This window comes from Athene noctua, chromosome 1, assembly GCF_965140245.1.
Source record: "Athene noctua chromosome 1, bAthNoc1.hap1.1, whole genome shotgun sequence".
NCBI classification, from domain to species: domain Eukaryota; kingdom Metazoa; phylum Chordata; class Aves; order Strigiformes; family Strigidae; genus Athene; species Athene noctua.
This window is the reverse complement of record NC_134037.1, coordinates 166,479,900-166,507,817: the sequence shown is the minus strand read 5'-3', so window position 1 is coordinate 166,507,817 and position 27,918 is coordinate 166,479,900. Positions and strand designations below refer to the sequence as shown.

The following is a 27,918-nucleotide window of genomic DNA, read 5'->3' as shown; positions in this document are numbered from 1 at the left end:
GTTTTCTAAATCACTTCAACTTAAAGCAGAGCTTCTTGAGAGCATGGCAGCTTCTCCAGGCTGATCCAGTTGCATCTCAAGTCCCAAATCAAAGCAAGGCACAAGGTAGGATGATAGCCAGAAGGAGGTTAGATAGAGGTGTATTGTTGGGTCACACAGGTGACCTAAGAGCTTGTCTCTACACACAGCTATTTCGTATTCCTGATTTATGTATACATAGATGTTCTTATTTTGAGTAAACCATTGTTTAGTTGAATCCAGAGTAAATTAAGCAGGAACAAGTCCATGTGGAATAAAGCCCTGAGAACAGACTTGGTGTCCCATGTCTTTTGAAAGTAATTAAATGTCTCTACAGATTCTTTTTAAATGGAGCTTTGCAAAGACAAGACTGACTACTGCTATTATCCGAGCTTTAAAACACATTGTCCTCTATCTATTGCCTAACCCGCTAGATTAAACAAACATACGCTAACTGCCTGGGACAACCAACTCGAGTCTGATAGTCAGCATAACAAACACACACGGGCTTTATTAACCTTTAGTTATGTGATAGGCATGAAGGTCACGACGCTGATCAGAATAACCTCTTTGCCATCGTGTTACCTACCAAAAGGTGTAGACTCCTTCCCTCCAAGAGCATCATCTCAGTAACACAGTAAAGCTCTTCAGCCATCCGTCCGAGTCCTGTGGTACCTGCAATTAGATCCACAAAAGGATTCAGGCACTGAAATCTGTCGCCGGGATCATCAAAGCTTCTACTCCCAGGGGCAACTAAAAACCGGGGACGTTTCAGTTCTTGGCAGGGTGGTTCCCCAGAGCCTAAGCCACCTTGCTTCAGAGCGTCCCTGGGCACACACCAGCCCCCAGCAGGACGCGCAGATGGGGGGTTTGTCCTCCTCTGCCGAGGGACCCCCGCTGGGTTCCCTGCGCAGGAGGCGAGGCGGGACCCCCGCTGCCGGTGCTTCCCTCCCCGTGATTGAATAGTTAACTGTCACAGTGCACGCAGCCCCCCGTGACACCCCTGCTGCGCCCCGCTACCGCCCTTGGGGGCTGCTGCGACACTGGGGGGGCCGCTCCCCTCGGCGGGAGCTTGCAGGGTGCCCCTGAGGGAAGAGTGGCCGCCGGACACCCCACTCGGGGCGGGGGAGCCGCCTTCTACAGGCGTCGGGAGAAGCAAGGGCCGGGCCCCGAGCGTTGCCTCAGCTCCGGGGACACCCCGGCCGCCTGCGAGGGGCCAAGGGCGGGCGCTGCGGCTGGGAGCGGGTACCGGCGGCCGCTCTGAACCGGGCCGCCATCCCCCCCGCCTTCCCCGGCAGCGCTGGGGGGGGCCGGGCCCGGCCCAGGAAGTGACGCCGCCCCCGCCCCACCTGACTCACCTGGGCGGGCGGCGGCAGTGGCGGCGGCGCTGGGTCCCGCTGGGTCCCGCGGTGCCGGGCGAGGAGCGGCGGAGACAGCGGTATCATGGCGCGGGAGAGCGGCTCCCCGTGGGCCATGGGGCTGCTAAAAACCTTCGAGGAGAACGAGTTCGGCAGCTGGGAGAAAATCGGCTCGGGGGGGTTCGGGCAGGTGTATAAGGTGCGCCACCTCCACTGGAAGACCTGGCTCGCCATCAAGTGTTCGCCCAGCCTTCATGTGGATGAGAAGTAAGGGGCGACGGGGGGGCGATGGGTTGAGGGATGGGGAAGGGGGGTGAGAGATGCGGCTCTTCCCACAGGATCGACCCTCTTCAGATCACCCGGGAGCCCTCAGTCGCCCCGCGGCTTCCCGGCTGCGCGTATGCGCAGCCGGGAAGCAGCGGGGCGACTGAGGGCTCCCCGCTTTGCAGCCCTACCCGGCTGCCGGGAGCTTAGGGATTTTTGGGGATGATACTCCTGCTTGCCTTGTATTTTTGAGAAACAAACCAAGCGGTGTAGCCCAGAGTTTACGCATCTTGAGCGCCCGCTTGAGAAAGATCCAACCAAACCAACCGATGCCCGCGCCAAGGCGGCAGGAGCGCCGTGGCTGCAGCCCATCTCGCAGCCGTGTTTACCAACAGCAACAACGGGTACAAAGGTCTGACTAAACACTGCGAAGAGGGCTGCGCAATTAAATATTTTCTAGGCAAACGTGGCCTTTGTCACACTTAAGCGAAGCCCGGACCAACACCTTTAGTTATATTGTACGTAATGGGCCCGGCCTCCCTCAAAGAATAAGCTATGTTGCTTGGCCACTTGGCAGCAGCTTGGAAAGAGCCACCACACGGCTGCAGTGTAGATCTTGCCTGTTCCCTTGGAGCCATTCGGAAAACATTTTGCCCTGCCCTAGTCATGCGTGTATTGGCTTGTGCTGAAGCATTACGCCTGCTGCAAGCTCCAAAGGTTGTGGAAGGCAGCCCTGAACGGGAAGCGCGGGAGGAGCGAAAACGCCAAATAGGATCCAGGGGCTTCCCAGGCCTGCTGTGTCTCACTCCAGTGAGCTCCCTACCTTGAGAAAAGCCAGCCCTTTCACTTGCATTCACAGATGCACGAGTTGTGACCGACCTGTGGTAGATGGTGGTGGTTAGCAGTGGAGTGAGTGGGGGGCGTTGGGGCGTGGGCGCTACAGCCGCAGGCGTGCTGTTTTTCAGGAGCGGGTGCTGAAAGGAGACGTGCTGGGAAATAGGTTCTCCAGCTTCAGTTCAGGGCCAGCGCTTATCCCTGCATCCGTCCAGGGTGAGTGAGTCCTCACTGGGTAGTCCAGTGTGGAGCTGCATTGCGTTGCAGGTAAAGATAGCCCACGGTGAGAACCCCTCTCCGGCTCACCTGCCCTCTGTAACTAGTTGTGACCCGTGGTGGAGGACAATCAGCTGCTCTGTGCTCATGCAGTCTCTGTGTGTGATGGGGCCTGTCGAGTGCAGCTCTCCTTTCCCAGGAGAGGAAGACTGCCAGGTGCATCTTTAGAAACATCCTTCTGTTTTAAGGGGCAGCAGCGATTTCCCAGCAGGTCAGCGTCTGTGCAGAGGGAGATGACTATGGCCAAGTCGCATTCATGGAGCTTTTCCAGCTCCACCTTGATCTCTGGGATCTCTGCCAATTCACGAGCTGATTCTGCAGTTCATTTTTTTGAGAGGTGGGTTGGTTCAGTCACAGAAGGTTTCCCTTGTTGCGGTTTCTGCAGGAGGAGGGAGTTAAGTTGGCCCAAGATTGAAAGCGCTTGTAAGCCCATCTGCTACAAGATTACTAGGGTAGTGGGGCATCTTGCCCATTATCTGTGTTGCTGACTTTGCTGTAGGCATGGTTTATGTAGTATAGTAAATGAGGTAAAATGTCCCTTTTTTCAGAGGGGAGAGGGAGAGTTCAATATATGCATAGGGTAATTGTGCTATCTGTGAATAAAATGGAAAAGACCTCAGAGTTGCAGAGGGTGTTTTTTAATTGGGTTAACCTGCAAGCCCTCCTACCATTAAAACTTCAGTGTAGATTTCATACTTGATGCTTATTGAGGCCTAATCAAAATAGTACTGCAGCTGACTAATTTTGCAGTTAAAATCAAAGCATTTCTTAAAAATAAGCTAGAAAATTGGTTATACTTTTCATTTGCAAAACACATCTAGAAATATACTCAAAATTAACTTCCAGCAAAGGATGCTGTCACCTATTTTAATATGAAAATTAATTGCTACCAAATTTCTATATTAATATATTCAATGTGCAATAGAGAACCACCTGTCCCTCAGTGGCTATGAGATGTGCAGATACTGGAGAGACCATACAAACATGCCATGCAGTGAACAAAAATGCCTTGAGAATTTGGGAACTTTGAGGGCACGGGGCTCCTGCAACTCCTGGTTAGTTTTGATAAACCAATCCTTGAAACACTAATTTATTTGTTTTATTGCAAAATTTGTGCTTCAGGTGCTTAAGGGGAGCACTAGTTAGAAATTGGAGAGTCCCTGGCCTTGGAAACGTCTCCTTCTGCAAAATAAAGCTAAGATGAATTTGTATATACTTCTCCTTTGGTTCTTAGGCTGCTCTGCCAAACCCCTTTCAGTAATTGGTAATGCTGCCCCTCAAAGAGATTCAACCAAAACCTGTCTAAGAAACTTGTGCCACTCAAATGGTGGGATGCGGTGGGGAGCACAGACAAAATAAAACACCACTTCTTCAGTTTGCAGGCTGAAACAAGCCTGTGTCATTAGATTGTTAATCCAGGAAATTAACTTGACTGGCCATTTCTTGGAACCCTGTGAAGCAGCAGAGTTAGAAGAATTACCAGTGGTATCAGAAAGATTAACTGAAAAACACCGAGGCTTTTTCTTATTTATTTATTTGGTACCACATTAAAACCCTGTTTGTAATGGCTTGGTGGTGGTAATACTCTGTAGTCTCTCTTACTGTGTTTCTGCAGACAGTAAGAGATTTGGAGTAATTCCTTTGGCAATTACCACACCACAGAGCCAAGCGGCCTCAAGCAGAAGAAAAACTGAATGTACAGCCAGAAGTGGTTTTACCTTTAAGCCCAAGCCCTCTCAGGCGATCGAGGCAAATTCCATTCCTAACACCTTATTTGCTCCCACTTTCTGTCTCCTGAGATCACGTTTCCCGCATGCGACTCAAGATGGGGAGATTCAGTGTAAGCCTGAAGAGAAGAGAGTGTGACCCAGAAAGACGGAGGAGCCTCTCCCCAGGGACTTGGAGGGGAGAGCGCAAAGTCTCTTCTCTTTACCCTGGCTGGCCAGAATGGAAATGCAGTCTGGGGAAAAAGGGTGGCGAGCTCAAAGAGAACAACCTGGAAGCCTTTGTGAATTTCTTACAGTTGGACGTAAATGTGCAGACTATAATGAGTATGAAGGATGTAACAGTTCCCAGAGGGGGCTCTTCACTGCAGGTGTTAGCCGGTGGAAGTGACTACAGGGTGTGGAGGTGGAAAGGTCTGCCTTCTTAATGGGGGGGAAAAAAAATGATCAAAGCCCTACATGTACCTCCCTCTGCAGGACCTGGATTTAGGAATGGAGTAGGACTTAGAAATTTAGGAGGTTTTAGAAATGCCTTGCTGTTAGCAGATGCTGCATTTATTTAGGTGCAGAAGATGAATGAATGAATGTCTGTTCTGGTGGTCTCTGGATGTGTAATTTAGAACTTAATACTCACCTTGTTCTCCTTAAAGAGTGGGGGTGAGCATAGCTGTCCAAGTTAACCTGTAATCCTGTTGTACCAGGGCTATGCAGCAGAGATCTGTTAGCAGGGTTGAGATCTCTGTTAACCTGGAAGAAGAGATTTTATTCCCTTTTTTTTTTTTTCCCCCCAAATATATTCTGCCCTCACCGTGCAGTGGTTTTTTCTTTTCTCCTCTTATTGACATTCTTTTCTGAGCATCAGCAGTGTAAAGGTAATTACAGATGTACTCTGCAGAGCTGAGGTCACCATATGCTCTTAAATAGCTGCCATGATGCAGACGGAGTCCCTGAAAAAAATCAGGGGCGTTGTAATTTTGTGGACCCCATCTTCACCACCAGCAGAAGAGGTAACTTGCATTCCGTACTGGAGAGCAGGGTGGCTGGGCAGGGCTGGATCTCCCCTGGGCTGGGAGAAGCCTGGCTCTGTGTCTGGAGGTGTTTCACACAAATGGCCCCATTACAGGTTTTCAGGGCTTTTAGAGTTTCTCTGGAGCAATTTTGACTGCTCTGTCTCAGACTCCATTAGGGAAATGTGATGGTAGTCGTGGGGGAAAATAAAACTGCAAGGACTGCCCGGTGAGCTTAAAGTTGCATTTTTATAAGTGTTATCTTTAGGGCATAAAGATGGGATACATGCAAATAGGGATATAGTCGTAGTTCTTGATGTTCTTGTGGCAGGGTTTGTGGTACAAGGGCTGGGCCCTTGTCCCTGGGGAGTGAGGCAGTGAACAGGAATAAGTCCCTTGTCTCTCCGGGAGAATCCAAAGAATAGAGCCCTACCCGTTCTGGGTACGACTTTGAGCAGAAACAGAGAACTGTTTTGGGGTTGTCAGAAGTCCCCCATCCATGTAATATTTCTGATTGCTTTGAAAATGGTTGACCTGTCATTGACTGCTTCTCTGACAGAGACGCTGTTTGGCACTGAATCCAGTGCTAGATCTCTTGATGTGTGTGCTCTTGTCTTCTAATACCATTGTAGGGGAAAGTGTATGCACCCCATGATTTACATGAGCTTAGCTGTCCTGTGTGCAAGCTTTTTCTTTTTCTTTTTAAAATTTTTATTACCATAATGTTAGGATATAGTACTGGAGGGGGAGGGGAATGGAGCCAAGGTGCTTAGAGAAGATAATTCTGACTCTTTAATCATGTAGGTGTTAAATAAGAAACTGTTATAACAGAGGCCAGTCCTATGCCTCTTGACTGAGAAACCTCATAAGGAGCTTTTCCGCCATTTTGGAGGGAAGTGTTCCTTGGTGATACTGCAGAATAATTTCTAAGCACTAGGAGTGACTGAGCAGCATATCCCCCCACCTCCCCATCCCATATTTTGATCTGTTAAATGTGAACTTGAAGGATACCTACAGCACCGTTTGTTGCAGCATTAGCACTTGTGTATTGAGGTGATGGGTGCACTGAGAACACCTAAGGCTTTGCTGAGTGCTGTTGCACCTTTTGCGGAGGAAAGGGAAAGGCCTTTCATCTTTGCCTGATGGAGGAGATCTGGGTTTAAAGAGCTGTTTGCGTTAATACGATGAATGCAAGTGCACTATAGCACTTGGCTAATGACTGAGTTGTCTTTTGGCTCTCTATTCCTTTTGTCTTTTTTCCTTTTCTGTTTTCTAAAAGTGACAGGGGCCTGTATTTGAAAACTGACATGTGTCCCTGCCTGTGCTGGATCACTGGCTGGTTCAGTTTTGACTGCTGTGGGTATGGGAAGATGCTAAACGCAGCGATTGTGATGTTGGGGGGTTTATTTAAACAAGTAAATTAGATAAAGGGCATTTGCATGTTAATTATTCAGTTAATTCATGCAAGTAACTGGGTCTGGCCCAAGCAGAAAGGGAGCTTTCTTTTATTTTGCTGAAATTGGAAATTTCTCTCTTCGTAGGGAAATGCCCCATTTTGAGCAGCTGGTCTCAGATTTTGGTGATGCCCTCTGAGGCTGTTGTTAGCTCAGGAACCCCGTCCCCAGGAGTCTAGTGATTCTTGTTAGGCTTTAGCTGTTGCTGGTTTCTTGCCTTGCCTTGAAGGGCTCAGACAGATATTTTACATCCCTGACTCCAGAGCTCAGCCCGCCGAAGCCTGGTGAATTATGCTGGCTATGCATGTGGCTTGGGGGCAAGGAGTTGGCTGTGTTATTCATAGGCGCTCCCTTCCAGCCTGCCAAAGAGCAAACTGGGTACTTGTCTACAAAGGCAATTATTTCACAAGCAAGTTGCTGTAGGGAGCAGCAGGAGCCAACATGGTTAATAGAGAGAAAAAGATTTCCCTTATCTTTTTTTTTTTTTCCCCTCCTGGTGTGTATGTCCCTCTTAAACCATTTTCAGCCTAATCTTACCTCTGAAATAGGTCTGCTGCTTGCTAGGCTAGACTCGCCCCTAGCATGAAATGTTAACTGCATCAGGTTATTGCAGGCTGCTGCAGCTGGTGAGGAAGAGGCAGCAGACTGCACTTCCAACCTTGTCTGGGCAAACATCAACTCTGTGCTTTCCACAGCAGGCGAAGTGGAGGGGAAGGGGATGGGGACGGGTCATGGGAGCATCCTAGTGCAGGGTGTACGTGCTAAACGATGGCTCCTGAAATCACTCTCACGTGGGAGCACTGAGGGTCCCTTGCAGGCTGCATTTCAGCACACGTGGTGCGTGTTGCTGCCTGGATCATCCAGACATCGTGGAGGACAAATGGGAAGGGGAGACTTCACAGTGCTAAGGTTGGACTTGGAGTTTCTCCTTTTAGAAATGGAGAGCACGTCTATCTGGCCTTAGGTTTAAAAGAAAAAAGTTTGATTGAACTGATAGCTCTGCCATGGGGGAGGCTCCCACAGTGGTAACTGGCATCCCTGGTTAGTGGCAGAGGGCACAAACTGCAACTGGGTCAGGACTGGTCCTCAGGTGCTTCCCGGGTCTTGGGGACTGGCAGAGGGGGCAGGTGACAGAGCTTTCTGCCTTGCAGAGGGTATGAGCAGCTTTCTTCTCATCAGTTGTTGCAGCCACTGTGAATGTGTTTGAGCTTTATATTTGAACCCTGATGTCTTCCAGGAGAGCTAGTCATTTCAAAATGCCCATGTGGAGTTGGGGAGCATCAAAGCAAGGGTGTTTTGTTTTGGGTTTTTTTCGTTTAAAGTAGGATTCTCTATCAACTGTCTGTGTTAAAACTTTGTCTTATTACTTCAGGTACTGTTCTCCATTGCGTAGTGTACACACCTTGTGTACAAGAGCTGTCATGTAATAAGAGCGCATCTGTTCAGGAAATATTACCTACCTGACCTCCCAGTGCCCTTTTTTGTGAATTGGTGGGTGGTCAGCAACAGTGATGCATCAGTACCCATGGCCCAAACCAGCTCTGGCTACTGCCCATTGTCTCTAACAATGTAGTTTTTGACAGACTGAAGGTTCTTTCACCCATCACGTGTGGGTCCTCTTTGTGGGCACAGTTGGTCTGGGAAGAAGACCCTGGTTTCCCCTTTCCACCTCAATGCCCAGCATGTCCTCATGGGCTCTTGCAACCCGAAGGCTGTGCATGAGGTGCAGAAGGAGGGCATGGCAATTAAGGGTCTTGACCTGGGATGCCACAGCTTGGACTGAGTAACGCTTAGTGCTCTGCAGGGTCAGGCTAAAGTGCCCCGTAAACAACCCAGGGGTGCTTATTACGTGTGCCAGTGCTGGGCCTGTTACATCACCGAAAACGGCGTGCCGGGAGCTTTTGGCATCCGCTGGAGCTGAGTGAGCACAGTATTCGGTTGCCAAATTTGAGTTTTGAGGACAAGGAGGCTTTTGCTGTGTCCCCCTAGTTAAAGCAAGCAGCTTGCTCCCTTAAATGGTGAGTCCTGGGGATTCTTCTCCCAAGGCCCAGGCCTGCATGCTGGCAGCTGAAGCAATGCTGTCTGTGCTCTCTCCTGATTAACACAGTCTTATGACTCACAAAAATTTAATGACTTCAGCCCAAAGAGTTACAGCAGTGGTGAATCTGGGCACTACATGTATCGTCCTCGTTCTTAACAGCACAGCATAAACATCAAAGCGGGGAGATGGGCTTTACGCTAGGGATATTTGCACTGCTGAAGCGTACAACTTGCTTGTGGTTCAGCAGCTGTTAGCTGCCTACCATTAGAAGCATAAAACAAAGTTAGTAAATGTGGAAATATGCCTGGAGTATAGACTGGTGAGATGTAGCGTGTTCAGCCAAGTGATGATCGTGAAATGTGGGGTTCGGTTTCTTAAGAAATGTTTTGTGCATGTTTGGGAACAGAGAGAAACAGCTACTCCCTCCCTCACCATCTGTTCTCTTCTACCCAGGGAGCGCATGGAGTTATTGGAAGAAGCCAGGAAGATGGAAATGGCAAAGTTTCGCTACATACTTCCTGTTTACGGCATCTGTAAAGAGCCGGTTGGCTTGGTCATGGAATACATGGAAACAGGGTCTCTGGAAAAGCTCCTGGCTTCTGAACCTCTGCCCTGGGAATTGCGCTTCCGCATCATCCACGAGACAGCTGTGGGGATGAACTTCCTGCACTGCATGTCCCCTCCGCTGCTCCACCTGGACCTCAAGCCTGCAAACATCCTGCTTGATGCCCACTACCATGTCAAGGTATGCACTGGGCACTCTGTGCCAGCGACCCACCTTCGGGTATTCTTGCATGGCTCTTCCTGTACTCAAAGGCCTGAGAGAAACCAGCAGCATTCCTTCTGAATAAGAAGAATGCCCACCAACCCAACCCCTCCAATCCCCAAACTTGTCTACCTGATTTATGCACCATTTTGGTACATAAATTAGAGGTAGAGTTAGGGAGCTTGCGAGAACTCTCCTGAAATTTTAGGAGGGTGCTAGTGTAGTGAACTCTGGTTTTGAGACCTAGTGGACCCTGCTATAAATTTCCTTGCAGTAGGGTCATGAGACAGATAAGAACAGGGAGAGAAAAGCAGTGTGAACCTCTAAATCATCTGTGCCACTTTCACAGCTCCCAGTGGTAACCTTGTTCTGTCTAGGTCCTTCTGGCTTTATATGCTCCACTAAATTCCCAAATCTCATTTACAGCTGGAGTCCAGAGAAGCCTTCCCCAGAGGCAACTCATTTTCTTCTTTCATTTGCTCGGAGCACATACAGTGAAGAAGTATCTCCGTTATGACTCTTCAGGCATGCCAGAGGTCATTTAAGGGAATTTTTGTGGCTGTATCAGTATGCAATTCTTTTTGTTATCCATTTCCAGAGTAAGCTAGCAAACTTGTTGGCCTTCTCTGTTGGAGGTTCTGTTTTGACAGCTGGACTAAGGAGGTTGTGCTTGCTTTCTGATCCTTCCTTTTGGAAAGAAAAGAGACTGAAATACATCTTTTTCGTGATTTCTCTCCCCCAAATCAGTAGCCAAACTCTTAACCTTAGAACTGCAGGATTAATCATGCTGGCTGGCTGATATAACTCAGTACAAGTAGTCATAGATTTTCAGTGCCATCATCCATCTGCTCCCTGTTTTCCTGTCCCCCTCAAACTGGCTGAAAGTCCTTGGTCTTGCTGTACCATTCTAAAAATGAAGTTTTCATTAAATGAAAACATCTTTCCTGATGTCATGAGAGGTTTGGAGCCATAAGAGGTGTGTGCCTCTAATGAAATCACACCTGTGACAGTCTCAGCTTTTTTACAAGCCTCTTAGTGGTTTATTTCTTAGAAGGATTCTCTTTCTGAGATAGGAATCATCTACAGGTGGTCCATGGTATTATGACCAGAACATCAGGACCTGAACTGTTAAAAGGATATTCTCACATGTTGCTGCTGAGAAGCCTTTGCTAAGTATTTATTTACCTAAAGTTTGTGCTTGCTTGCATAACTTATTAAATTCCTACGTCTTGACTCATCCATGAGCCAAGATATGAAGGCTGTATTTTTCTCACTGTTTCAGGAGGTTGAAATGCTGCCTGATGTATAGCCTGTATCTGGGTGGTGATGCAGTACAGGGGGGCAAAGTATGAAATATACCAAAAAAAAAAAAAAAAAAGTTTCTGTTGAGGTCATTGCTGACATCACTAAACTTTTGCTACTTGCTCTGTATATGAAGCACATGAAGGTCTTCAGACCCTTTCTATTAAGTTCAGAAAAGAATGGTCTAATCCAATCCTTCTTCCAGCCAGCAGTCTTTTACATCTGTGAGCATCTTGGAAACCCCTCCAAGCAGCAAAGCAGACATAGGAACCCATATGCAAAATAAGAGATATACATACTCTGTGAGGCGCCTTCACTTTAAAAATGTGGCCCCAAACCTTCTTTTTGTGTGATGTGAGACTTGTAATTAAATTTCAGACCCTGCAGCTTGATTTAATGTGCATTTTCTTGCTGGAAGGCTAATGGAGCTGATGATTGAAGTGTTTTTACTTTTTAAATGTTAGCGTTAATTTAGTAGGTGACCTGTCCCTAATAGGATCCTAAGGTGAGTGAAGAGATGTTGCAGACTGCAAAAGAAGAGTTTGGAGGTAGGGAGGACTTTTATAAACTGTTTGCCCTTGAGCCAGGAAACAGACAGTCTTCCAGTGGCGCACATTAGAAATGCTTCTATGCCATATTGCTAGTTAAATGGAAACACACCCTTCTTCTTTTACGAGCACAATGCTTACTGTAAAAACCCCAAGTGAGGATGATGACTAACGCAGTAGTGTTGTACAGAACTTATCATCAAGTGGGTGCCTCCGTATCATAAAGCTGTCTCCTGTGTATTACATAAATGGGTGCTGAATTTTGTTCTTGGGAGGATAATTAAGAGGATGGGATTAACCTGAGCTCTGAGCAGGGATATAGGTAGACAGATACTAACTTTTTCAAAGGCGCGTTGGGGGATTCCTCGGTGATTTTAAATATACATATATAATATGCACAATGCAAGGTAAGGCTTTGCTGGTTTTTGGAGTATGAATGGATGCATGCATGCATGCCTCCTCCCCTGCGAGTGGTGGTGGAGCTCAGTACTGACAGGAGCCTCAGCTGGGAGCTCCCTTACCTGCCATGTCCTCCTCCATCTTGGTTGCCTTAAGCAGTGTGTTTCCTTGGGAGGATTATTCCATACCCAGGCAGGCTTTCCTAGCAGGGATCAGCCTGCGTTTTTTTTTTTTTCCTTAATGTCAACCTGTTACTTCTCTTTGTACCAACACTATCCTCAATGCCCCTTTCTCCAGTGTTCCATATGTGCAACCTTCGAGTACTTACTGTCTAATTTATTTTTTGTTTAAGTGGACCACATCGTATGAGCTTGTTCTTAAGCTCTCCTGCCCTCCGTACACATTCTGGAGGTCTCCCCTGAGCTCCCCGTGGCGTGGCGGTCGCTTGCAGGGAGTGGGCACCGGAGAAGCAATGCCACATTCCAGCACTGCCTTTGGGTTGTTAATTTGCTCGTTCCCTGCTCCAGTGTGATCTCTCTCCAGGGCCCTCGGTGCAGTAATCCACCCCCCATGCAGTAATCTCATAGCCTAACTTGTTGCCAGCTTCCATGCCTGTATGCTCTGTTGCTCCTTCCCAGGTTTCTTATCTTCAATATCTCATGGTTAAGAGTGTTGCTTTTTGTTCAGGTATTTAAAATGAAGTCACCTGCAACTTAATACTTTTGGGCAAAAACATTATTTGTAAGTTCTTTTTTCTCTTGCTATCCAGCCTGTTTTTAGCAGCTCCTCATCTTGTCATGTATATGTACACACACGCATGTATGTATGTGTGGGTATACACACACAGAGAGGCAAATCCCACCAGTTATTTTTCATCTCCCAGATTTTGTTTTTAAAGAACTTGAAGTGGGATGAGCTGGTCTCAGCTGTGTGCTGCTTTAACCTCGCTGTAGTTGCTTTTATTTTTTTACCCCCAGCGCTCCAATTTAAACCAGTGTGAAGAGTGAAGTTTGCTGCTGTGTTGTGCTGTGCTGATAGTCTTGCTGAACATGGATAAGTTGCTTCTGTGGTCTTCACCTTTATTTGCTTCAGATGAAGAAGGGGCTTGCAAAATTTCTGAGTGTGGAGTTCAAAGAAGCCTAGTCAGATGGCAAATTTGTTGATCAGAAACCTTCTTAATGTAGGTCATTAACTGTAGGTCAAAGTAATACCCAGAGGCCAGGCTGGTAAAGAGCGGTTGTATCTTTTTATTAGACTAGCTGATGCAGTTAACACAGCCACTTTTTTTTTTTTTTTTTCCATCAGCTGCAAACACTCTCCTGTTATTAGAAAGGAGAAGAGGCTTTGTTGTTTCATGTTTCCCACCCCTCCTGATCAAGGTTTCCATTGTACGGCTGTTGTTCCATGGCTCTTTAAATGCCAACCAGCAGAGCTGGTCTGACTGATCTAATTGTGACACAGGGGAGGGAACAAGACCACCCCTGTTACGGTAATGTAGTTTTATGATTAATTAAAATGGACGTTTGACTGTGGGACTGTGGCTTTGGTTTCTGCTGCTTCTGAAGACAGCATTACAAATGTCCCACCTGAAATGGGTTTTGAGGAGTAAAGGTTTCAGGGCAGGTTGGAAAAGGATGGAAATACAATCTGTTTCAGAAAGACTTCTTTTAGTAGCTAACTGAAGTGTGTTCATAAACACTGAAGTAAAGACATATGTTTGAAGTGCAGATGCTCATTGTGTCTACACTTGGAATTAATTTTTATTCCTAATTTTTAGTAGTCCAAATCTGTGACCCATGTAGGTCTCAGAGATTTCTGGCATTTCTTAAAGAACAAAATGGAACAACCAGCCTTTCTCCCCTACCTCCAGAAAAACAAACAAACAAGGCCAATCCCGCCCCCTAACCAAGCACCAAAAAACCCTGTAGACAAATGTGGTGGCATTCTCAATATCCATGTGCTCAGAGACTATGGACAGAGACACACACTGGGTATGCCAGCAGCAATTAAAAATTAGTCTGATGGCTTTGTTACCTATTTGATGAAGAAAACCTTTTGGTGAACTCTGTCCCCAAGTTCATTGTAGTGGGCTCTTTATTTGCAGAAAAATGACATGTAGCATCAGAAGCTAAGTGCACACTTGAGGACAGCCTGTCAGGAGTCATCAGTGAAAGCACTTTCCCAAGCTCCAGTTTTGTTCTTGGGAGCTAGATCCCTGGAGTGTTTGGGAATAGATAACTTTAGTAACCATTGTAGTTATGTGACCATATCTACTTTTTTTGCGAAAACCCCCAAAAGTTCCACAAAATAACTATACAAACTCAAAGCATCTAAAACTGCAAGTGGGTGTTTTTTTACAAACTAGAATGGAAATGTCCACAAACAACAGATGCAGAGAAAGGACTGTGTCTACAGTATGCTCAATTTAAAACAAACAAAGCTAAAAAAACCCCCAAACCCCAACATCTTCAGATCTTGGGATCTCTCAGTAAAGTAAGTGTTACTGGAAAGTGGGTAGGAAAACATGTTCAGTTCTCCTCCCCAGTTGCTACTCACGTGTTTGTTCTCATGCAGACCTTTAAAGAGCAGAGACTGAGCGAGCTGTCTGAACATGAACAATCCCACTGTCTGCGTGGGCTTTGGCCAATGTTTTTTCTCTTCTTCCTACCTCTTCACCACGTGTTTTGCATGAAGCAGTCTGTCGCCTCCGTGTCTCCTCTTAACTCTGCTGATATTAGGTATGCTTTTGAAGCATGATGGGAGCCACCTGAAATAGCTGATGTGAGGAGTGAGATGACGGGTTCTGTCGGATCATGGGGTGGGCTGCAAGGGCTAGCAGGGATGTGAAGGAAGAAGTGGGGAGGGGTGCTCCGCTTTCACTACCTTCACCAGCAGGGGTGCCTTGTGTTGCAGAACTAGGTACCTGGCAAGCAATTTAAAGGCAAAATAGGTAAGTTAAATGGCTGTGTCTTCCACCCACTGTGCTGTTCCCACTGATGTTTAAAGAAACTGCATGACTAAATACAACATGCAGTGTGGAAAACTTACCTTAAAGGAGCTAATAAAAGCCATAAAAACTGTCTGTAGAATTTTACTATTTTGTTGCAGCCTGGAAGATTCAGTTCTTCAATTTCCAGTGTTTTCTGCAGGATTTGATAGGATTGAAACTCTGCTCTACATATGAATTTCCTATTAATTGATACAAAACCCAGTCCTTTGCAGTAGGTGGGGGCAGGTTCACAAAGTAAAGTTCTTGCTCGCCTGGGGTGGGTAGACTATGCACCTTAACTGTTTCTTGGCTTGTAGGCCAAGACTGAGACCTCTTCTATCTAATTAATGTGCTTAGCCTCCCATTTTAGCCACTAGCTTTAGATTCATGCAACATAGCTGGTGGCTTTTAATGCAGGAGTGTCACTGTGCTGTCTCTGTTTCATCTTTATTTAACTTACACAGTAGGAAACTCAGTATTGTTTAGACAAAGAGGAAGGTGTATTACTTTAATTATGCCTGCATGCCATATGGATTTCTTGAGGTGTATACAAGCCTCTGCTTCACGTTAATCAAAGGAGAGCAGCGTTTCACCAAGTCGGATCTGTTCAGACTTGCAGCAGTTGGTTCATTTATTAACCTGACACCACGGGCTTGCGTGATGTTGGGGTTGTGCTTTTGTTCTCCTGTGGAGCACTAAGTGCCCCAAACTCATGCAGCGCTTCCTGGGGCGGTCGATTCAGATCTTCCCAGGGTAAACTGGCTGGAGAACCTGGGTTTCTTGACTACTTACTGCTTTTCTGGACTCCAGTGCTTGGCTTGCAGAGGAGGCCAGCAATCCCCCTCTGAGAGTGTAGCCCTACAAGCATGAGAAACTATTCCTCCAGATGACTTTGCTTTTTTCCCTGTTTTTTTCTTCTCTGGTCATTGCCACAGTACCCTACAGATTTAAGATACAGGTGGGATATACCTGTGTGCTAGTGTGCAGGACTTCTGCAGCTCCTGAGAATGCCTCTCTTGAGCTCTGTCCCTGGGAGAAGTTCCTCCTGAAGCTGTGTAGGTTGCTTTTTTTTGGTTTATGGCAAAGGGAGATTCCTGGCATTTGAAGACGGCTGGCTGTGTAGCCCTGTCTGTTCTCCAGGAGGCTGAAGCTGGCAGCAGTTTTCTCCCTTTCCAGTAATGGATGCATGTTATGACTAGCTTTGTGGTATCTTTAGACAGAAACTTCTGAAAGTGTAAAGTTGGAGCCTATTTAAAAAAAAAAAAAAAAAAAAAAAGCAGCTTTTTTTTAATTATGCTTGTTGTTTTGGGGGAGAACTTTCTTAAAGGAGAAGCTGTGAAGATCAAAAGGGGAATGAGTCATCAGAAAACCTATTTTTCAATTTAGTATTTATTAGATAAAAAAGAATGTGTGAGGCAGGGGGAGGAAATCTTCTCTAACATGTAGACAAAAATCAGTGGGCTGAGTGGTCCAAAAAGACTTGACTTTTCTTGAAATTTCAACTTAGAATAATAGACATTTTTGACCAGTGGGAAATAAGTAAGACAGAGGAAATTCCTTGCCTATCTGTTTGCTTGATGATTGGTATGCCTTTGAGAGCAAATGAATGCATATTTGTTTGACACTTCAAATTAAAGTGGAGGGGTGTTTTCCTTTTTATGAACTTGCTGTCACTTGTTTTGTTCGTTTCAGCTGTGTTCACTGCGTCACTGCACCAACTTGCTGTATCTCCTAGTTGCCAAAAAGAATTCCCTGTGTGGGTTTTTGATGGATGTGTTTTGGTTTGGTTTTTTTAACACTTGGTGCCTCTGGTGTTGGGCTTAGACCTCGTTGGCATGGTCAGTGTAACAGTGATAGCTGAAAGAGAAATTCTCCTGCACTCACTCAGGAGCTCATGGACTGAAAACAGGTGCTCAGAACATGTAAACATAGCATACAGTGTGAGGTTATACAGGGAAAGGGGGTGGCAGGACCAATAATTACATTAAAGTAGTTTGCACTAGCTAAATTTGGCAAGTTTCAAATTACAATAAATTGTCTTGACTGTTTGTTGTGTTTGCTGTGTAATGGGCTAACATGCTGCTGCTTGCAAAAAACGGCTTGCATTTTCTTTTTTTCTGTTTAACCATAAAGAAAAGCCTATCATAGTGTAATGCTTCCAGAGGTGTTTTCTTAGCTTAGTATTCCTGAACAGCAGCTTGATATATTTTGTTGGATCATCCTGTTACATCTGTCATTCTTTACAAATTTTTCTTAATGCCTCCGAAGTCTAATGGCAACATGTGCTTCTCTTCCCCTTTGCCTCCTCTGTTTTTTGCAGATTTCTGACTTTGGACTTGCAAAGTGCAATGGCTTGTCCCATTCCCATGACATCAGCATGGACGGCTTGTGTGGCACGATTGCGTATCTTCCTCCAGAGCGCATCAAAGAGAAAAACAGGTGTTTTGACACCAAACATGATGTATACAGGTCAGTTAACTATGAAAACACTTAAAAGCGCTTTAGATGATACTGTAAAATGAGCCCTCTTTTTCTGATTATCAAAACCTAATTAAGCATGAAACCCCAAAATCTAGTCTGAGCCTTATCTTGCAAGGTTCTCCTTTGCTTTGCTTTTAGCAAAGCCTTTGTAGGATAGAATTCTTTTCACAAATTGCAGCTGATCCTGAGTCTTCAGCATTATTGTTCCATGTAACACTGATGAGCAACTGGCATGGAAGGGACTCTGCCCACCTTTAATTTTCCCATCAAAAGGTACATCCTGACCTACTTTTTGAGTCTGTGACAAAATTCTTAGTTATCTTCAGTGGATTTCATCACTAGGTCTTTGGTTCTTCTTTCAGGGTAAGGTTATTAGGAAAAGGAAATCAGAGCTGTAGATTAAAAGATATGTCGTATTTTAAATGGAATGTATTTCTTTAAAGTTGTCTTGCAGGGTAGAAGTATTAAATAAAATCCACAGTAATGCTTTGCTGCTCTCTGATTTTGTCGGTCTTGGTGTGGAGTGGCTGGTAAATGTTCTCAGCAAGATCTCAGCAGCCTCCAGCCAGTCCCTGTGTTTGCTGCCTCAGGTTCCTCCCTGCAGAAACTAGACTTTCAAATTATGGTTCTTGGCTGCATCTTGCTGTGTGTGTTTATCAGCTGAATTAGATGCAGAAGTGAAAGACAAGGAGAGAGAACTTAGGGAAATAAATTATACTTCTGTGAGTTGTTTGGCTTTTTTGGGGTTTTGCTGGCTTTTGTGGGGGTTTTTTTTGTTTGGTTTTTTTTTTCTTTTAAAGCTTTTCTAGAAATTTTTTTTTTTTTTTTGCTTTTATTTGTAGTTTTTCCATTGTGGTTTGGGGAGTTCTTACACAGAAAAAGCCTTTTGCAGGTAAGTTTGATGTTGGAATTTTTTTTCCTTTTTCCCATTGATAAGCACGCTTCCTGCCCCACCAGCCCCAGCTTACGTGCATGTCCTCCAAATTCCTACAGTCCTGTGTGGCAGACACTTTTAAGCTTTCAAATTGTGATCGCAGATGTAAGTCCTCCTTTGTCCTACATCATGAAAGCAGAACCCATTTTGCCGCAGGGGGCCCTAGTCTGCACCTTTTTGCTTCTGTTGGAGTTTGCTGTACAGATTCAGATCAGTGTGTGGCCTGCACAGACTTCTGACACGTTTGTGGCCAATGAGGAACAGCGCAGAGCAAAGCCAACTGGCAGGCAACTGCGCTGTTTTCGGAAACATCTTCTCTGTAGAGAGGTTCTGTAGTTTATTTGTAGATTGTGGGTACAGATTTGTTCTTTAAAAAGCCCCAGACCTGTCTGTGAAAATAAGCCTTGTTCCACCCCACAGTAAATGCACCGATCAACAGGCAGCTACTTATTCTTTATGACTTTTCCTGTGTGTATGACTAGCCTGTGTATAGCAAACATGTTTGAACAGGTTCAAGTCTACTATTAATTTTTCTCCAAGTGAGAGATCCCATTTAGCCCAATGGTTGACTTCAGAGTCAAGAGCCACATTACTGCACTGCTTGATTTGTTTTCTTCTTTCACCTTCCTTCACCTCAGGTACTTGATCTAAATAAAAGCTGTGGTTCGCTTTTCTTACAGCAGATATGGAAATCCAAAGAGAGGTAGCAAAGCACTGTTTGAGTTTTTTTATTTTGGTTCTGTGTCTATGATGAGTGGAAAAAGAACACAGTCACTCACTGACAATTTCTTTTAATTGATACACGGGAAGTGGGTGTTACTGCATTGATGAATGTGTTGTGGGAGAGTAAGACCAACTTCTTTTTCCTTGTTGATAAAAGAAAGCACCCTAAATCTAGAAAAAAACGCATGAAAACAAATTTTCAGCCTAATACACTGCTAATGCGCTTAGACAAAAGAGAAATCATCCCTTTTGCTGGGGGATCTTAATTTGTGTGCTTTCGCTTTACAGAGGAAAACAACATTTTACATATTATGGTAAAAGTAGTTAAAGGCCACCGCCCAGAGCTACCTGCTGTTTCCAAATCCAGACCTCATTCATGTAATAACTTGATCAAACTGATGCAAAAATGTTGGCAGGATGATCCTGGTGAACGGCCAACATTTCAAGGTAAGGTTTCCTCGTAGCTTGGCTGCCCATTTATTCTTCTGTGAGTCACGTTATTGCTCAAGACTCTGTTAATCCTTGGAGTAGATGCTGTGAACCTCTGTGACAGAATAAATAGAGCACATTGTATGGTAGAGACAATGATACAGGCCACTTACTCATTTGTGGAGGAAGGGATTATCTGGGGACGAGTCTGACTGTGACAGTGTTATGTAAACACGTCAGGTATAAAGACCAGTACTGAACCAGTTGATCCATTTAGCCAGAAATTATGTTCATTTCTGACTGTGTGTATTGGGGGCATATGTCAAGCTGGCATTGGTGTGGTTTTCACTATACCAAAGTTTGGAAGCCCCTGGCTCTTGAAATTTACTGTTGTATGTTGAGAAACTGCATCGTTTTCTTGTAACAGAACAGTTTGTACTGTCATTTTTCTGCCGATAAAAGGCAACTCTGGTGAAAGGCTTGAACCTGCCCAAAGCACCTGTTACAAATTCAAATGTGCAGAGGGATGTATCAAGTGCTATCTCCAGGTGGCTTTATTTAGCATTAATGGGAGAAATTTGCCTCTTCTCCTCCTGTCTGAACAAGATATGGGGACTGAAGGGTGGAGGGTTCCTGTCTTTTTAAAAACATATGTCTAAGTCTGCCAGCAGTAGACTGGTTCCCATTTCACAGTCCTGCAGTGTAGCCACCGTGTAACATCAGTCTGGTCTGAATGTGAAAATGAATTGTTCAGTCAGCCCCATGCACTATTTGCCTGCTACTCACTTTTACCTACTGATGAAGGTGCTAGATGGAAGAGTCGGAACTGGAGTCTTTCTCCCACAGTATCTCAAAGCTGTTAAGCTCTAATGATAGAAAAAGGCAACAGGGCATCTCAGAAAAGTCTCCTATTAAGAATAAAAACCCCAACAAATAAAGATTTCTCTTGTTTTCTTCAAAGAAATCACTTCAGAAACAGAGGCCCTTTGTGAAAAACCAGAAGATGAAACAAGAGAAATGATAACTCAGGACCTGAACACCAAGAATTCCCCAGAGCAGCAGCCTGAGGTATTTCCTCTTTCCATCTCGTGTTCAAACACACTAGATTTTGTGAGGAACGGGTTCCTCTGTGAGCTGTAACTTCCCAAGCAACCTTCTCTTTGCTGCTTTTGAGCACCTTCTTGCCTTATAGAAGTGGGTCTTGGTGAAGGACTGGAATGCAAAAGTGACAGCGAATGCATGGACCAGCTCAGGAAAACCTCAGCACAGGACTCTTAGACTGTTGAGGAAGAGCAGGACAGTTAGGAGATAAATGCTGGAACTGTGGGTGTGACTGATGTTTAAGCATGCTGTAGACAGAAGAGCTGTGCAGCTTTAGTGGCTGTGTGAGTACTGATGAAAGCTGCCCTCCTGCATCTGAAAATTTTCAGTGGCCTTATCTGTAGGTTTCGTTTAATACGATCGGTGCTTAAAGGCTACCTGAAAACTAACAGACTTATGTTTCTTCCTGGAGGACCTCTTGCTCAGTTTTCTTTACTGACCTTTCTACGATGCTTGTGTGCTTCTCTTGAAGGGGCTGTCTGCATTATCCCAGCCAAAACAGGAGCCTGCTCTTCCATCAGTTAAGGATTACAGTCTCTCAGAGTTGTTGTCCCAGTTGGATTCGGGGATTTCGCAGACCATGGAAGGCCCTGAGGATCTCAGCCGCAGCTCTTCTGAGTCCAAACTTGCCTCCAGCGACAAGCGGCTTTCAGGAGTTTCATCTGTAGATTCAGCTTTTTCATCCAGGGGTTCCCTTTCCCTTTCCTTTGAAAGGGAGAGTTCAGGTAATGGCCAGGTTTTTCTTTGTTGTTGTTTTTTTGTAGTTGTTTGGACTGGTGCATGAGAGTCAATGGGCTGGAGAGTAGTCATATGAAGAATAGCATTCTGGAAATCACTGTTAACCTTGCTTTCTCTTGCTGTCAGCGCTACAAATTTGGTTACTGGGGGTAGTTATTAAAAAAAAAGGTGGTTCCCAAACATGATCTAATGAGAAATAATAAATCTCATTTACTTTTGGAAAGAAGTGACCTGAATTACCATTAAAGCAATTACAGAATCAGTCATGTAAAGGCTGGTTGGAAGAGAGGTCACCTATTCCAGCGTCCTGCTCACAGTGGGACTAAAGCCAATGCTCAGTGAGGTCAGCTGAGTATGTGGCTTTTTCAGTTATACTAAACCCAAGTCCGAGCATTTTTTATTTTTTTTTGAGAAGACTCAAGCCACCTTCTCAGCAGCCCTCATGAACATTGCAATAAAGACCTCCACTTTCGTGCACATGCCCCTCCCTTTTCAATCCAGTGCTGCAGAAATGAGGCATCTATTTTCCAGTTAGGCAAACAACGATTAGTGCAGGGAGATCAATCGCAGCATCTTTTGTTACTCATTTCACAAGAAACAGAATAAGAGTAAGTGGGGCTCCAAATCTGACCTGAAATTGTTCTAAAACTACTGCAGGGGACAGAAAGGGGATTTCTTTGCAGTCAAGTCATTGCTGAAGCCGCTGGATATGTTAACCATGGGCAAATAAGGTTTGATGGGTATCAAAATTGTGATGATGTCTTTTTCATAGAATCATAGACTAGTTGGAAGTTGGAAGGGACCTTTAAAGATCATCTAGTCCAACCCCTCTGCAATGGGAAGGGACATCTTCAACTAGATCAGGTTACTTAGAGCCCTGTCCAGACTGACCTTGAATGTTTCTAGGGATGGGGCATCTACCACTTCTCTGAGCAACCTGTTCCAGTGCTTTATAACTCTCATTGTGAAAAATTTCCTCCTTATATCCATCTAGATATTGGTACTACAGACATACAGAAGAGGAAGCTGACAGAGGCCATTTTGTCTGGAGATACCAGCAAGCTGATGAAGATCCTCCAGCCTCAAGATGTTGATATTGTCTTAGATGGGAACTCCAGTCTTTTGCACTTGGCTGTTGAAGCTGGTCAAGAAGAATGTGTCAAATGGCTCCTCCTGTACAATGCTAACCCTAACCTCACCAACAAGAAAGGATCCACCCCTCTTCACATAGCCATTGAGAAGAAAGTTAAAAGCATTGTGGAGCTGATAATGGCTAGGAAAATCAATGTTAATGCCAAAGATGAGGATCAGTGGACTGCTCTTCACTTTGCTGCCCAAAACGGGGATGATTTCAGCACCAAAATGCTGCTTGATAAGAATGCATCTTTAAATGAGGTAGATTTTGAAGGCAGAGCCCCCATCCACATAGCCTGTCAGTACGGCCAAGAGAATATTGTGCGGATCCTGTTGAGAAGAGGCGTTAATGTGAACATCAAAGGAAAGGATGACTGGGTGCCACTGCACTATGCTGCCTGGCAAGGTCATCTCCCCATCGTAAAGCTTCTGGCCAAACAGCGGGGTGCAAACGTGAACGTGCAGACCGTGGATGGAAGGACCTCGCTGCACTTGGCTGCTCAACGAGGACACTACCGTGTCGCTCGCCTTCTCATAGACTTGGAGTCGGATGTTAACATAAAGAACACGCTCTTGCAGACTGCTCTCCACATAGCTGCTGAAACTGGCCACACAAGCACATCGAGGCTGCTCCTTAAACACGGTGTAGACATTGAGGCAGCAACAGCAGAAGGATACACTGCTCTGCACTTGGCATCTCGCAGCGGCCATTTAGCAACAACGAAGTTGCTGATAGATGAAAGGGCCAGTGTTCTAGCCAGAGGCCCTTTAAATAGGACAGCGTTACATCTTGCTGCAGAAAACGGGCACTCTGAAGTAGTAGAAGAACTTGTCAGTTCAGAAAATATCAATGTTTCTGACAGTGAAGGGTTGACAGCTCTTCATCTGGCTGCACGAGGAGGTCACACAAAAACAGTTGAGGTTCTTCTGAAGCATGGGGCACACACTGACAAGCAAAGACCGACACGTCAGACCCTGCTACAGCTTGCTCAGCAGAGCAGTAATAGCTCAGTTGCTGTGTTGTTAAGTGAGACTTAAGCAAAAGGTACAGAACTGGCTACCATTCTACCTGGTGCGAGAAGGCTGCCGGAGCTCGACCCTCCAGTTGTGCCGTGACCCGCTCATCAGCGGTGTCAGCTGATGGACTGAGGTACAGCCAGCAGAAGCTACTTGTGTTTGAGTGTGCGAGTGAGAGCGCACAGGGACTAAGGCCAGCTGTAAGGCGAAGAGCTGGAGTCTGTCATGCAGTGGCCTGTATCAGTCATTCTGCGTGTGCCTGCCTTGTCTGTATATTAACATTCCCCTCCCAAAGGATATTGTGATAGAAGGATGCAGCTTTGTGGGTTTCTCCCCTGCTTTTTTTTTATGTGCCAAACTAATTTAAGAACTAAGTCTGCTTTTTTATTTTCCTAAATAAAAAAAGTTGGCATAGATTCCTGGTTTACTGCAGTGATCTGTATTTTGGGCTGAAAGCCTCCAGTGTAAAATAAACACAACACAACTCTGCTTGAAATTAATGCAAGAGATGAGGAAAGGGATATTTAAGATATAGTTAATCATGTTTCAGTGTCAGAAGGTACTCTGTTTAATGGAGATTGATTACAGCTTTCCGTGTACTCAAAATTGATGAGGCAGACTTACTAACAAGGCAGGATCCCAAAAATACAGTACCACCTTGTATGTATTACAAGATCAGTAAGCTGAACAAAGTGCTTAGTGGTTTGTCTTAAATGAAAAAGTCAAAAGCTAAAATTCATACTGGACTGTAACTGGATGGTATATTCTAACAACGTTATACCAACTTGTGAAACAATGTTTGAGGGGGCTGATGATAGACTGATATACTGTGTATATAGTATTTCTACCTGTTGTATGCCTTTTTCTACTGAAGAAAATAGATTTCTTAGAGTGGGTATGTTTTAATACACCTTTTAATTTCACTCTTTTCAAAGTTCAAATGTGATCTGTTATTAATAAAAGATTGTGTTCTGTATCTGTCTGTAGTTTGCAATTGTTAAAACAACTGAAACCCCATTGACCAGCAGCATCACACAACTGTAATGTGTTTGTTTAAGATGTTGAATCACAAACTGTTGACAGGTAGGGCTGTCCTCAGTTTTACATTCCCCTTGGCTTTTACAGGGAAGGTAAGGAGCTTGAATGAATTTACAGAACAAAACCCCACATAACCTAGCCTTTACGTGCATAACGTGTTGATGTACAACTGGAATGCTTTTCTCTTATGCTGTAGTTGTTCAGGGAATTCAGTTTTTTTCCCCACCTTGAGGCCAAGTTAAATGCTTTTACATCTTCCCCGTTGACTGGTGGGCTGCTGCCTGGACAGGTACCTCACCTCTCCTTGGTGGTGTGTTCCCACCCTGCATGCCACAGCCCAAGCAGAAGGGTCATGCTTTGCTCACACCTCCCCTGACAGGAAAGCTGCTCCTGCTTCAGACCTTTTTTGCACATGCATGATGGCAGTGATAAGAATGCCAGTGCTACCTCAGTATGTGATTTTAGGAGTCAGAGTCAGTCTCAGTCTCCTATGAGAATCTAGCCCCATGAAAGTTAATACTTTTTTAAAAACCAAAACCCAGCATCCTGTCATTGGAGAGGGTAGTGGCTGAGGGTGATTGATAACTGCAGGAGAATGGGTGGTTGCAGAGGGGGCAGGGAACCTGCTGCTGTTTGATACACCTCCTGGCTTCAAGTAGATAACTCTAGGTACCTGCGTGCAACTCCCCTAGTTCAATTTCTTGAATTTTAAGGTGTTTCACTGGCTGCCTAATGAAACTGTATTAAAGAAGAGATGGTGAAGCCACACTCATGCCAATATGGAGGTTACAAAGCGATGTACCTCTTAATGGAGCACAGCAGTCACAGCAAGCTTCCTCAAGGTGCTGACAATGAAACTTCTCATTAAACAAAAGTAATTTTCTTACTGCTTCCTTCAACTTCTTTTGAGACCAATAAGGTTGTCATGTTTCATTAAGCTGTACTTAACCAGTTTCTCTTTATAGCAAATTCAACCACAGACCACTTCAGTCTCTCAATGCCTGTGCTACTCTGATTAAACACTTGGCCTAGTCTAGGACATATCATACCCTTCTATTTCAAAGTCCTCTGAACAGTGAGATTTGAGATGCTTTAATCCCAGCTGTGTTTGTCTGAACTGCAGAAGACTTGTAAGACCACATAACAGCAGTCTTGTGCCACCTAATAAAGGTGGTGTATGCCAGCTAGGCAAGGGGAAAGTACACTTATAAAATGCTTTTAAAACAGCTCAAGCACTGCTTCACCAGTACATTCCTTCAGTGCTTAATAATAATAGCACATTAGCTTCTAATTAAACATGAGGCCACACTCATGAGGCTTTATTTTCCATGCTGTCTTTCACAATAACAGGCACCAGCTATGCATTACATAGAAGGCAACACAGCTGGCACTGGAAAGAAAAAACAATGAAGGGATTGCAGTGACATGCTGCCAGTATTGGAGTGGGTTATTTGTCCCTGTGCACCATCCTTCCTTGGGGGCAGGAGGAGTGAATGGGGGTGCTAAATTAGCACTCATGCAGCAATTACGAATTACTGTTTTCTAAAGGTCTCCTGCGGGTGACTTTCTGATCATATGTGCACTCCTCTAGACTTAGCTGAAATTCTAACTGAGCTGCTGACCTACAGCTTACAGGCATTTCTTTGTCTCTTTCCAATCTTAGCCATATTCTTTAAAAAGATGTCCAAAAAATACACAGACCAACCTAATAACAATATTGGGCTTTGTCGCTATGTATCTACACAAAACCCCCAAACGCCCTACCACAAGAAAAACGAAATCCCCAGACCCTACCATAAACGCACACTCTGTATCATTTGACTGCTTTTCCCTAGATGAGTTGGCAGGTTGAACTTGGCTGCCCCAAGTCTGAAAGGAAACCTGTTCCCCACGCCACTTTCTGCCAGCTTCCCTCCCTCGACTTCAGCTCATGCCCTGAAGCAAGCCAAGGCATCGGTGTGAACCAGCGCCTAGGCCATGGGCTCTGCCCACTCACCCACCAGCTCCAGCCCTCATGCAAACCCCTAAACCACGCACAAAACCCCACATGCTCAGGAAAGCGGGTTTGAGAGGTGGTGTGAAGGCATGGAGGGCTCCACAGAGCTGAACGTTACTCCAGGTCCCCCACGCTGCCTAACTGCTCCCCGGCAGCAGAAAGGGCTGCAAAATGAACATAAGGTCCTCTTGCTCATCTTCAAAATCAGGTAGAGGCTACACCATGCTTGCCTGGTTCCTTAGGGCTTCTGCCCACGGCCCCAGGTGGCTATTTCAGCCCAAGGAGTAAAGAGCATAGGAAAAAAGATACAGTGAAATGGTGTTAGTGACCACAAGCTTCACCTTTTCATCTCTGGATGTGATTTTTCAACCTGGCCTCTGCCTGCATGCCTGAGGTAGTATAGTCTGTGTTTTTTGCCAGCACCCATTGGTGCCGGCCCCGGGTGCAGGAGCCCCAGCAGCTGGGAAGGTGCCTCACACCATCCCCATTCCTTGCTGCTTCATCCCAGCCTCCGCCTGCGGGGGACAGCACAGCCCCTGATGCATTACCTGTCTTTGCAACAGTTTGTTCCCAGCGCCCGGTAGTTTTATTTACCTGCTGCTTAGCACGAGGCGCTGCAGTGCCTTGTTCCTACAGGCCTCGAGAGGACTCGACAAGCCTGCGGTTCAAACACGCTCGGTGGTGTCGGGCGGTGAGGGGAGAGAATTGCTGGGTGATTGCAAAGAGGCCTGGAGGCGAACCTCAGCCCTTTCATTCCTGCCTCCTCTCTTGCACCACCTTGGCTCTGCATAACAGGGTTGCAAGAAAAACAAGGCATGTGGGAGCTGCTCTACAAGGTCTCCTTTAGCGGAGAGGTCTGGAGGGGGGGAATATCTACTCTCCTCCACACTCCTTTAACCCAGCTGGGTCACATAAGGTGCTGACAGGCTTGCAGGCATCCCCAAAAAGCCTTCGGGTGCCACAGTGCTCTGCTGCTGGGGTGCAAACCTGCGTTACCTCCTCGGCTGCCCCTGGGCCCAGCTGCTGAGCAGATCCCATTGTCCCTGCACCCTGGGGAGGGGGCGTCCAGCCCTTCCTCTTCCCTCCTGTTCTCAGAGAAGGAGGACTTTCTTCAAGCAGAGCTGCCTGTGATCTGTTTCTTTGAAGGAGACCCACAGCAAGGAAGAAAGAGGGCCAGGCTTCTTCACACAAGTCCTGGGGCCAGGGGTTTGAGATGTCTGCTGTGCTTAGCCTGTCATGTTCTTTGGCCAAAACCGCCTGCACGGGCACCCAGGTCTCTGCATGAAGCCTTTGACTGCTTTTGCAACACCGGTTCGGTATTGCAGAAGGATGGATCATGCACAGCAC

General features: G+C 45.7%; 1 protein-coding gene across 1 annotated transcript; it reads left to right on the top strand.

Moving 5' to 3' along the window:
• The first annotated feature begins 1,394 nt into the window (after positions 1-1,394).
• RIPK4 (receptor interacting serine/threonine kinase 4) lies at positions 1,395-24,427 on the top strand. The gene is made up of 8 exons (XM_074929290.1): positions 1,395-1,643; positions 9,430-9,721; positions 17,301-17,449; positions 18,304-18,353; positions 19,407-19,565; positions 20,509-20,657; positions 21,175-21,379; positions 22,381-24,427. Exons 1-8 carry the CDS (start codon positions 1,462-1,464, stop codon positions 23,556-23,558), a joined length of 2,364 nt encoding a protein of 787 aa, XP_074785391.1. The 5' UTR covers positions 1,395-1,461; the 3' UTR covers positions 23,559-24,427.
• Positions 24,428-27,918: the final 3,491 nt, after the last annotated feature.